Below are 12859 nucleotides of genomic sequence, written 5' to 3' on the forward strand. Positions count from 1 at the left end.
TTAAGTCAGTGATGCTCAGAGAGAAAGGGCGGACATTGTTGTGTATGTCAGTCATCTGAGGCCATGTGCAAAGAAAGCAGGTAATTGTGTGGAAAATTAACTGCCAGAAGTGTGTGTGTGACCTTGTGACGTTTCTGTCACAAGACTGGTCATATAACACAATGAGTGGCTATGACCAGATCAGCTTCTAGGAACCCTTTCCTGTAAGGGGCATCGTTTCAAGTTAAGAATATGTGGTTCAATTGGCCATTGATGCTTATTAAGCAGAATTCCTTCTGAATAATCTGATTGATTGTCACTAAAATGTGGATCAGATGAGCCAATCAGATGTATTTTATGAGAGCTGCTTCATCTCATGTTTTACACTTTACTTTGCACCACTGACATTTCACATATTGGTTAATTCACACATGAGGGAATAAATAAGAAGCTTAGGGTAATGCCAGGCCAACAAGCACTGGATGATTTTCTTGAACAAGCAAACAGTTCTGAACTGGGAAGCAGGATTGTTGTTTTATAATATGTGCGAGTCTGTGTATAGGCATTTAAACACAGACAGAATAAAAAACTCTTATACTACCACAAATGTAATAAAAGTTTTATAAAGAATGTTAATTTAAGATGAGGTGATAAGATGAGATGTATCGGACAGCTAGAACCATCCTATAGTAGTTAAAATTCTTACTGAGGTAAGCTGGTTCTGAATTAATTATTACTGACAAACTGAACAATTTACATTTGTACAGAACAAAAATAAGTCCAGACATGGAGGACAGTCTATATGTGAAAAGTTCAAGATAGTTTAAAGTTACAGTAGGATATTAAGGCCATACTTGAAGATGTACTGTGAGAAAGACAGTGCAAACGTGAACTTTTTAGTTGATGGACCAGCTCTCAACAACTCTCTAGTGTCAGTGCTGCAAATTCATGGTTTGATGTGGAACAGGCGAGTGCAATATTTACTGCCTGGCAGCAGCATTCACACACATGCACAAACACACTCATGCTTAAAGACAGATTGATGTGGCCATGTCCCTCTGCATACAATCACAAACTGTTGCAGAGCCTGACACATATTTGACATTGTATCATAACAAATCTAAATTCATGTTATAAACTGAATATTTAAGAGTCAAGAACTACAAAAAAGTAAAAGAGCAACTTGCACACGCATCCACGTTTCTGCATGTAGTGTAGCCAGCATAAAGACTCAGTGGAAAGCCATTGTTAATATAACTGTGATGTAATCTACAGAGGGAGCTGGGTTGGATGGGTGTGTTATCTATCTGGAAATCAGTGGGTCTGTCAGCAGCATCTAACTGCACAGCACCACAGGCCTCTTTATTAAAAACCAGGCAGATGCTGGAATTTATGGACAGGTGTGCGGGAGAGCCCACTGAGCATTTATGACGTTCTGTGTTTACATGTAAATATCGTCTTTGCATGACTTAATACATTTTGAGCAGCTTTGTGAGAACTGCAAACACAAGAGAAACTGAACTGCTAACAATAAGACAATGAACAACAAAACATGTTGCTGCAGAGATCAGAAAACATACTCTTCTTGTTTCTTGCTTGTATGTTTGTCTTTTTTTGTGTGTGTGTGTCAGCACTTGCAGCATTAGTTTTCACACCATCATTAAATGTTTAAACTCACATGCAAGTAAACCTCCAAGTACAAGAAGTGCCATTATGACAACCTTTTCAATGTACTTGTTTGAAGCCACTGTATTTTGAAACCAAGGGGATGTTTTTGTTGGGAATTCACACCAAATGGTGAACAAGCAAATTCAGTGACACAACTGTGTACCAGAGGCATAATATGTCTACACTGGCTTCAACGTACAAATTACCTAGATTATAGAGCGGCGTGGGTGTATATGTCTGCCTCTTTGTGTGTGTCTGTGTGTATTTTTTAGTCTATCTGTGCATCCACTGTACAAATGACTGTGTGTCTTTTAATGCTGGGACACATGACTTTAGGTGCATTTGAGTGTGTGAACATACTCAAATGTGTGTACTCCTGTGTGTACTGACAGGGAAATAATAGTGAGGTTTTTTATCAGAAGGCCAGGTAGTAATCATGTTTCTCTTTGATCTCATGATCCTTACTGATCTGTCTAAATATACAGCATACGTGTCTGGACCTGGCTGCAGCTCTTCTAATCGGCACCCTCACCTAACTCACTGTTTGTGTTTATGTGTACAAGAGAGGCTTTCTGCCCTTCTTTCTTCAATAATTTCTTTCTTTGAATGTATTTCTCCCTCTCCACTCTTATTAAAACACTATAAAGCTTGGCTAATGAAGTCTATATAAGTTAGTATGTGGTCAGAAAATGTATGCGTAGTAGACTGTAAAGAACACATGTGTTTCCTGCTGTTTCAACACAAAACAGAGCAGTTTGAGCTTTTTTTTTGTTGGTCTTTTTTTCTTACATTTTACCATCCTTCATTAAAAGAAACTATTAACTTGGGTTGGAATCAGACGATTCCTAATAATTTGCAGATGTGTTTCTTTGTGTGTTTGTGCTCAATCTGTGCCCCTGTGGCTTTGTACTTGCAGTACAGTTACTCAAGTTTAATTCCTCAATCCTCCACCACATTTTAAAAATAATGCTATACTTTTTAAATAGTGGTTTTGTTTTGGATTTTGGATCAGATCATAGTAATACCCATGCATTGTCACCGTGTGTGCATTACAACACATTTTAACTGTTGCTACTGTTATTTTTCAAAGTAATATTTTCATAAAAAATCCCGGTCCAGAATTGTTCAGGCCTTGTCTTTCAGTTCATGCCAAATCCTTTATTTGTAGATAGATAAATCAGTTATCATTGCTAACAAGCTTTGTACATGCTTGCCCTTAAATTCGGGTCCACTTGTGTTTTACAGGAATATCTAGATCTTTGACCATGGCCATGGATCCCTCTTTGGATTCTGAATAGGATTCAAACTCTTCAGTGGCCAGTTAAAAATGCCAGTATTGTTCTCTGTCAATAATTTCATGACCAATTACGTATCAGATCATTGTTTTGTTGAAAAGTTCAGTGCTACCCAAGTCCAAGTTGTTTTTTTTTTGTTTGTTTTGTTATTTTTTTGTTTTTTTGCAGACTGTCAAAAGGTTTCCTTAATGCTGCTCTCTTGTTCAAGAATTATCGAAGGGCAAATGATCATTACAGTGTAATGCTGTAGTTCTGGTACCAACATTTTAAAGCAGACACTCTAAGACCACCAAAACTGTGTTCAGTTCTCAATTGCACTTTTCACATATTGGTTGCATCGTATGGGGGAAAAAATGTGTCTTGTTAACCTGCCACTGTTTCTCCTTGTAATTCACATATGACAAAAGGTGGCTCAATCCCGTATAGGTCTGTCATTACATCCATAAAGCCGTGGTCATTGAATCAGCTGAGTGATGACAGCACTGTTTTCCAGAGTGACAAGTTCCATGACGGTGGCTCGATGTATGTAAGAACACACTGGGGTGGGCTAGTTTCACCTCTGTTATTGCCCCCCTTTTGGGCTCAGAAGCACTTCTGTACTTGTATCACACATGATGTGCTGCTACGATACATCAGTCATGGATAGAAAAGGGATACATGAAAAGGCCCAGTGACAGACACACAATAGCTTGGCATGGGAATCATTTTGTTATTTCGATGTAGGAACACAAATTTCATGTGGTAAAACAGCCTTAATTCACATGAACATTATAATGAGCATGAATTGCTTTATAAATGTAATGCTTTTAGTTTTAAGATTCAGTGGCATAGGTCAAAACATCTAAAAAACATTTAAAACAGGAGCTTGGGTAAAAGATATTCGGCATTTTATTACAATTTCTGCAAAAAAAGATCAAATGTGCACAATCAGATTCTTCAAAAGAAAGTTCTTTACCAATGGACACACAACACATTGTGGGTATTATTGTTTGGTATCTAGCTGAACTCATGGTCAGAGTACACTCACTATTGGGAATAGCCGATTGGCTGATTAAGTGTGGGGGTGAATGTTAGTGTGACCTTGTGTGTCCTGTACACACTGACGGGAAATAGACCAGTTCAAGCTCCAAGGAAAGCTATAATTCTGAGAGTAATAGCGGCCAAAGGAGCGTGCACGCACCGCTCCTCTCATACACATACATGCACACTTAGTTTGCCCAGAGTCAAGTTCTATATGTGCTGTAGTAACCACATTAATTGGGTTGTGTAATTGTCTGGCAAAGTTTTGTGGGAAGCAGCCCATACAGATCTGTCCTTTGACCTCAAACCACATTTTAAACACGGACCTATCGTCGTAACAGTGCTATCCAGGAAAGTGCTGAACATGTGTGTTCATGTGTGTGTTTGAGTGAATGCGTGCTACTCTGTGATCCCTTTATGTCTGTGTGAGTGTCTCTATTGCTTCTTTAAGGGAAGTGAGTGTGGTTGACTCCCATTCCACCGCATGTCAGCTGTGGTTCAGCTGTGGTCCACCGCCAGGCCCTGCATTTGGAACACAGAGAAAATACACCAGGGGTACTCTCTCCCACTGTTTTCTGGACCCGTCTTTCATTGGTTTGTGTGTATATGTGTATTTTGGGTGATGGCTTTTTGTGTGACTCAGTATAAGTGTCTGTGTGCACATGTGTTATAATGCACCACTCCGCTGTACTCGCTGCCCCTGATATTTTTAAGGTCTTTTGGCCCCACGTCATGAGTATGTGCTGTATTTTCAGGCTGCAGTTAGATGACCGGAGTGAAAGAACCCATGAGGAGGACAGAGAAGGCAGGAGGAATGAGGAGAGAGGAAAGCAAGGCGGGTAATTGAAGGGTTCAGGGTAATACTTAAGAGCAAGGATGGCTGTTTCAATGTGCTTGCATAACCTCCTTCAACTTAATATTTAGCCCCACTTTGGAGTGAGTATAGGGCACGACAGAGTCAAATAGAGAATGATAGAGGGAGAGAGATGGCGAATGATAGAGGTGATGCTGTTGTCCTCTCTGATGAGTTGCTCCTCTCTTTGATCAGCAGAAAAAGGAAGAGAGAAGGAGTGATGGAATGAGGATGGCTAGAGAGAAAAAGACAGGAGGCTTCTGTTGCTTTCCTGTCCAAGACCCTGTGATGAACTGTTTGGCAAAGATAAGAGCAGAGCACACACAGCAATAAAGATTGGTTTTTGAATGATGTAATGCGAAAGTTGTCACAGTTTACATCACTGGCAACAACGAGTGGAGACTTTAACTCCTATCACAAAGATGTATAGAGAAAGAGAGAAAAGATGAATTATTTTACTATTACTATATGATCTAAATATAAACTGTAATACACCAGATGTCATTTGGTGATCTCCTACACAGTAACTGAAGGAGCATGCAATACTGAAGCATCAACTGTGTGTTGAAAAATTAGTCAAATGGCATCAAAAATCCTAACATATAAAAAAAAACTTTTAAAAAGTTTTTTTTTTCCTATGGTAAAAAGGTATAATAAAGGGACATAATTCATTAATGTTTATACTGAAGATTTTAAACTCTTTTTTTAAAGAAGAAGAAAAAAACAACAACTGTGTCTATGTCTTATTTTACTGTAATGTGACTGGAGCTGTTACTCACTCTGTGACCCTCACCTCTCTCTCAGATGACAGAGAGCTTTAAACAACCCAGCTGCTGTGTCTGTGTGTGTCTGTACTTGCGTCTGACTGCGAGGCAGGGGATCCATACATGTGTGTGGTACAGTACAACCCTCTGTTTTATTTCTTCTGCCTTGGGGAGACACTGTCATTCAGCTGGATGACAAAAAAGAAGAGGCAGAAAACAAACCTCCCATGTAAGAATATGGAAAGCCGTGTTCTGCTATTGCAAGAGTCTCTACTCTCTAGGTTGGGAGCTTACCTTATTGGTTAAAGCTGGGTGGGCAGATCTTGAGCCAGACAACTCTGGAGATTGACAGTGGCTTTAAATAATCTGATTTTGATTGTGTTGTCACACACTGATGTTAAAGACTGAGGTTACATAGGAGAAAGTATGCCCATAACACACACTGTAGCAAACACTGGAAAGCGTGGAAACACCCAAGAGGCAAAATGATGCCTGTGACTTTATCTCTGACATTCCACTTGGCCTTGTTTATTTCTTAACCCTGTTTTTACAACAACAGGAATCCACTTGACCCTGTGCTGATCTTTAGGAGTTGATTGGTAAAGCTGCAAGTGAGAGTGGACATATAATTCTGCCCACTCGTCTGCTGTCACAGTGCAGGCAGTTTTATGCAAATGAAAATTATTGTATATAACTTTCTAAAATTAAAAAAAAGAAGAAGAAAAAAAAACTTGTAATTAGATTTTTTTTTAAATAAAAGAAAATAGAACATAATGTAATTTGTCATATTTTAGAAATGTATTTCTTAAAATGTGAAACATGTCCTTTTAAATTTATTTCGCTAGGTTTAGTCCTTTGGATCTTGCATTTACCTTAACTCTGAGTTTTAAAATTTGGCTAAAAGTAAATTCTTCGTCTTCTTCTGCATGCCCGCACATAAACAACCACCTGGTCTAACTCACTCCTTTCCTCTCTGTCTGGGTCCCTCCATCTCTCCCTCCCTCCCTCTGGCTGGAATGCAGTGGTGGCCGTCTGGTCCTGCTCATCTCTGGGAGCAGTCAGCCATCTCTCCTCGTCCCTGCTCCCACTATAAACATTTGGCTAGTTTTGGCAGATTTGTTGATTTTTGTCCCCTCGTATTTTTCCTCTTGTTGCTGTAAAACTTATGCATACTCTTTCAATTAGACTCCCACCACCACCGCCACCCACCAGTCACAGCATTTGTGTGGGAGTGGGGGTGAGGGGAGTAAGTGGGTTGTATATTTTATTAGTGAAGTGAAAACACACATAACCTGGTCTAGTTCTGGGAGAACCATCTGCTGTCATGGATTTTTCTCAGGAAGCACAGCTCAAGGTTAGCATATAAAGCATGTAGCATTCTTGCTCAGGATTAGCATGTATTGTTGAATACACTCAAGAGGATCAAACAAGACAGACATGCCAGTTTCTGGTTGGTATAGATTGAGTCTTATCTTGGTCATTAAGATCATTAAAGTATTTAGAATTGCCAAGAAGGAAGTCGATAACAAGTAGATTTTTCCAATGGTAGCAGGTTAGTCGCTAACCCAGCATAAGCTAGCTAAATCCTGGACATCATAAAAAAAACAAAAAAAAAAAAAAAAACATTTAATCCACATTAAGATTTAAAACTACAGATTTACCCTCTCAACTAGCTTTGGAGTAAGCCTACCAAATGTGGACGTGAGCATGTGTTTTATGTTGGAAATAGACATTTTCCCTACCTCCTTAGTTGTAAATAACACACTGTTCCAAGATCATAAATAATAGTGTCACTCAACCATGCCCCATTTTCATGTCCTCTGCTTGCTCTCACCACAGGCCTCTAGTGCTGCTTAGTCAGGGGCCCCCAGACTTGTGCTGCACCATCACACTCTCACATTCAAGAAACAGTCATAAAATGGAAGTGGAATGTTTCTACAGAGCTGGTCAGCTGAGTGGTGCAAAGACAAGATCACAAACAAGAAGTCCTCATAACGGATGCTCAGGGAACAGACATTAGTGGGCTCCCCTTGTTTTTGTTAACAAAATACCTTCCCATGAACATAAGGACATGAAAGCCCAAACGTGTGCAAATGCATGCACACTCACATGCACAACATGCACATGCTGCAGTTAGGAGTAGACACTATTGATAGTTCCCTCGGGCATCTCACAGATGCATCTGTTTCTGTCCCACTGACTCTCCACGCTCATAATTTCAAGTAAGTCATAACACAAATTATAAACACATATCCCTCAACCGTGACGCCTAGGAATAACAACATGGAGTGCACTGAGCTGATTTAGGGTAGGCTGGGAATCCTAAATCTTTACCTTTGCTGCCCTCTTCTCCTCTCCTTTTCTCTTATCTTTTCTCTCAAGAAGCACAGATGGCAGGCAGTGTCGTCAAGCTTCCATCTTTTTTGTTTACCACACATCTTCTCATCTGTTTGATTTGTTATTGTTAATGATCATTCCTCCCCCTTCCACACCTCAGTTCCATCCTAATTCTCATTTTTCCCTTTTTTTCAACTGTGAGCATGAGTTAATACTCACTCATGACCCCATCTTTAACCCTTCACACAGAAATCTACCTGACCTGGCAGTCTCCCACATGCCCTGTGACAGCAGTCCCACCTCAAAGATATATTCATCACTCTTTTCTCCTCTTTTTCTTTTTATTTTCTGTTGCTTTCATTGTCCTGAACAAATCTTCTTCTGCCTTCCAAATTCACACTCCTCTTTTCTTCTAATTGTTCAATTTTATTTTCCTGCCCATGTCACATACACACAACCCTCTCATCATTTGGCCATTCATCTCCCACCTCTGAAGATGTAAACGTCTCAGTATGTCCCTAGGACCACAAAGGTTCAATTGGAATCACATGTTGTAGCTGAACTGAGAATTTCACCCATTATAAATAAGATGTCAGTTCAGTGAGTGCTGTTCTGGAGAGCCCTCCATGGTCTCTCACAATACTGAAACTAAATTTGAGCCATGTGAGCTATGTGCATTCATATAGGTCTGTTTATGTGAGCATATAGTTAGTTAAATCAACCAAAACATTGTTATCTTATGCGGTTTTTGACGCTTGAGATGCCCCATTAGGATTTTATTTTTGCTTTTATAAGACTGTCATAATGTTTATTTGTTATAGAGACTACTGCTTTGTTAGAGGAAAACAAATATTTGTCACTCACTCAATCAGACAAGAAATATAGATAATTCTTTATTTCTGTAGGCCGTGTCAATTCAAAATTAAGCAGGAAGTAAGACAAGAGGGCTAGAAAGAAGTATGGTTCACCCACTCATTCAATATCAGCCAGCCGACAAGAGTACATGTATTTGTCTTTGCGTGTGTGGGGTGTGTGCGTGTGTGTGTGTGTGTGACAGATGATTCCTGTCTGCCAGATTGATGTACATTGCAAGTGTGTTCTACAACTAAGGCCAAATGGCCACTCAAATTAAATGTGATTAAATACTCCAGTGTGATTCAGGTTCAAAGACTGTTTGTAATACTAATCAGTGTGTGTGCGTACACACACAGATACACAAACACCATGTACACAGAATTACTGGTTGAGGATGTGGGAGCCAAAGTTTACCAGCAGCCTAATCATAATAATGCCCCTTTTTATTGTTTTAGGAAGACATAGCTCAGCAGAATCTTGCAGCACCGCTCGGTGAGCACCCACAGGGAGACAACTCTGTAATGTGCTCTACTAATTTAGTGACTGGAAACAATTTAGTTTGAACTGAAGCATGGCGGTCACTTTGCTTTAGGGATTTTATTTCACTGAGCCTGGAAGGTTGCAAGATTGATCAATAGTTTTCTGTTGAAAAGTATATATGTGCAGCATATCATACACAAAACTGAAGCAAGTTATATCTGTATGTTCATCTTCATCAAAAACATTTTGTCTTGGGAAGTTCTTTTAAAATGACCCAATTAAAATCAGTGGACAACTAACCTCAAGAATATTTACTTAATAAATCAAATGCATCTTTCCTTCCTGCCGCAGGGATGTGATTGGTCATCTGCTGTCACCTCCACCCATTTTTAAATGACATATCCAGAGTCAGAAAACTTGGGTTAACTGTCTTTTTTGATAACTGTGGTTACAGTACCACTTAGCAAGATCTCTGTTTTTAGGGTTAGTTTATCCAGATTACTTGAAGATACAATACCCTTAGATTAGTTGAACCTGCTTTGTAGTACTGACTACAGGTGGTATAGATGATATAGCAATTTCATTACAATCCACACTGTATACTGTAGTATGTTTTATTTGTGATATTGTTTTTATATCGCTTCCTTGGAAGCATCCATTATTCCTATAATGCCACAGATGGTAGCATAAACTCTTTACTGTTAGAATTTCTGCTAATTTCAGCTTGCAGCTTCATCAGCCCTCATCATAAAATACATAGAACCTTCTGAAAGAAAGTACATAAAAATGAAATAAATAAAATAGTAAAGTGAACTTAAAAAAGTAAGGCAACTAGAAAGTTTTTTTGTTTTTTTTAAGTAAACTTAAGGGGTTCTGCTGTTGTGTGGAACTAAATTAAGAAGGTAACTTAAAGCAAAAACTTACATTTAACAAAGTTAGGATACCTATTTAGATCTCCTCGTGTCTTTGAGCTAAAACAACTCATGTTATTAAGCTGAATATCTCTAAAAAAGTTGAGGCAACTTTTGTTCACAAGATAAAAGAATTTTGTTGTGTCAACCTGTTTTAAGAGTATAAATCCAAATATTAAGTTGGACAACCTTGAGACGACCCTTCAGCATCTTGAAGCAACTTGTTAACATAAGTTACCTCAACTAAATCTAAAGGGAATATTGACATAAATGAAGAGAAAAACACACTTAAATTTCTAATTGAACCAGTTCGTAAACCACTTAATTTAGTTAAGTTTCCATGGTTATTACAGCTGTAGTGGCCAGATGTGTTCTGATATACTCAAAGATAAAGCAAATTAGTGATAGGATCACTACCCTGACATTGTACTGTGATTTTTATTTTGAATCAATTTATGCATAACCCTGTTAATAATGTTCATAAACTTTGTCTTAATCCTAATCATGGCAGTGTCAACACAGCAAGAATGGTGCAGTTACTCTTGGTGGATTTACGGTGATATTTTGACTCTAGTAGATAACATTCTCAAGCGGCGTTTCTATGAAGTTAATCTTAAAATAGATAAGAGGTGTAGCTGCAAGACTGCTTGGACATTATTCAGCAGTCTGGTGTAAAGATGGCCATCCTGCAAGTATGTTGGGGCTGTAAATTTGAGTGACTGTTTATGAGCTGTGACACATTGTGCTGCATTCCTTGCCCATATATGACTCTGTGCACTACTTCTTTGTTCTATATAACACAGCCGAAGATAAATCAATGGCAACTATGGTTGCTATGGTGCCTTTTTTCAAAATGCTAAGTTCATGGTTAGTTTGTTAGGCAGTAGTAGAAAGCTTCAAGCTTAAAGGACGTTATACCATTGTTTGATCTGTGGATTTTTTTTTTTTTTTCACAGTCGATTTCTTGATGAGATTCTTAAAGAATTTTTACAGTATAAGTGGCCAGGTCAAGCAGAATAATCCTGCAGTCTAGAGAACTTGCAAGTATAATGTAGGTCAGTATGTGTGTTCCCATTAAAAGAAATAACAGTGGAGGTGTGGGGAGACGAAAACTGTCATGTTGGTCCTACTCTGTGATTAATGGTGTGATTAGCTGCTCCAGTCCATGTCAGAGCCCCCATGCATGCACATACAAATACACTCACAACATGCAAGCACACACTCACACAGGGGCCTATAAATGGCCTTGAATGGGAGAATCCAGATGCGGCACGCAGATAATTGTATTAAAAACACAAAATGTGGAGTCCCAGGCCAGCACAACTTTATTCTGAGTTCAGTGTGTTTATTTTTGCAATTTAGTTATTTCTGCAGGGACTTAAATCATGAAATAAAAACACTGCAGTGCAGGTCAATTTTTAATAAAGACCAAAGTGTATTTTTAATGCACCCTCACTCCCCCTTCTGCTACCACTCACCTCACACAAACCCACACATTATCTTTCTATCCTACTTTAATGCTTGTTTAATGCCATTTAATAGACTGGACTTAAAATACCTTTAGAAATTATCGCAGTGGTTATTCACATAAACTTTACAAAGCAGGCAAATTGTAGAAGCAAATGCCAGTACATAAAAATTTTAAACGAATGGATTTTTTTTTCCAGTTGTCTGCTCCATTTCAGTCTGTGAAGAAAATAGTGGAGGAGTGAAGCCTGAATGGATCTGATATTAAGTGTATTGAGAAAAAATACGGCAAGACAAAGTGTTGGCCACAATTTTGAATTTACAAACTGTTGCCAAAGATTTTTTCCGTAAATGCTACACAAGGGATGCTTTTCGGTCTTCTTAGGGTAAATTTGTACATCTTATTGTTTATCTATGATGAGCATCAGTGGTGTGTTTGGCTGCACCTGTAGACAGTAATTTACTTCTCCCCCTCAGTATAAAGCACACACTTAGAGATAAACACACACACACACACAGACACACACACGCACACACACATACTCTGGTAACCAACAGTGACAGTGAAAAGATGTCATATCCTCCTCAGCTTGTCTAATAGAGTATATTACACTATTACGTGGGTAAGAGTCAGAATGAGGTATCACTAATGCAGCACTTAGCAGACCACTTCAAAGATGTCTGCTTCTTTTCTGTGGAATCTCTGTCTGGGTTTAAAGAGCTCTGGAAAGAGTGAGCTGGCTGTGACATCTCTGTACGCACAATGGCCAACAGCTGCAGTGTGGGTGCAGTGTGTATGTATTTATGTGCCATACACCTGTTTTTTAAGCAAAGAAGAATTCTCTCTTGAGGTAACAAACGTGCACTGGTTTTAAGCTTTTTTGTCCATTAATCAATACAATCTTTCATACTTTCTTCTCACCATCTCAGGCAGCAAGCTTTGCTGGCAGCTATCAGCGAGAAGGATGCTAACATTGCCTTGCTGGAGATTTCTTCCTCCAAACGCAAGAAAGCCCAGGAAGAAGTGATGACTCTGAAGAGGGAAAAGGACAGGCTCATGCATCAGCTCAAACAGCAGGTACATACACCAGTTGTGGCCACCAAGTTATTTATATGTGCCCATAAAGCATGAATCTAACTTACAGCACTCATAGTCTAAGAATTTGACTGGTCTCATCATTAATCAAATGGAACCTGGTCTTTTGGTTACAGTTTAGGACCAATTCTGGC

The 12859-nt window shown here is 39.0% G+C and overlaps 1 protein-coding gene across 12 annotated transcripts in view; it reads left to right on the forward strand.

Annotated features, from left to right (window-relative positions):
* LOC121651356 (ERC protein 2-like) overlaps positions 1-12859 on the forward strand; it is a 156555-nt gene that overhangs the window by 89425 nt on the left and 54271 nt on the right. For all 12 annotated transcript variants that reach the window (XM_042003490.1, XM_042003489.1, XM_042003492.1 and 9 more), the window contains one exon: positions 12560-12707. In XM_042003490.1, the coding sequence (XP_041859424.1) occupies positions 12560-12707 (148 nt within the window). The remainder of the gene's footprint in view (positions 1-12559; positions 12708-12859) is intronic.

The sequence above is a fragment of the Melanotaenia boesemani genome, chromosome 13 (genome assembly GCF_017639745.1).
Source record: "Melanotaenia boesemani isolate fMelBoe1 chromosome 13, fMelBoe1.pri, whole genome shotgun sequence".
Taxonomy (NCBI): domain Eukaryota; kingdom Metazoa; phylum Chordata; class Actinopteri; order Atheriniformes; family Melanotaeniidae; genus Melanotaenia; species Melanotaenia boesemani.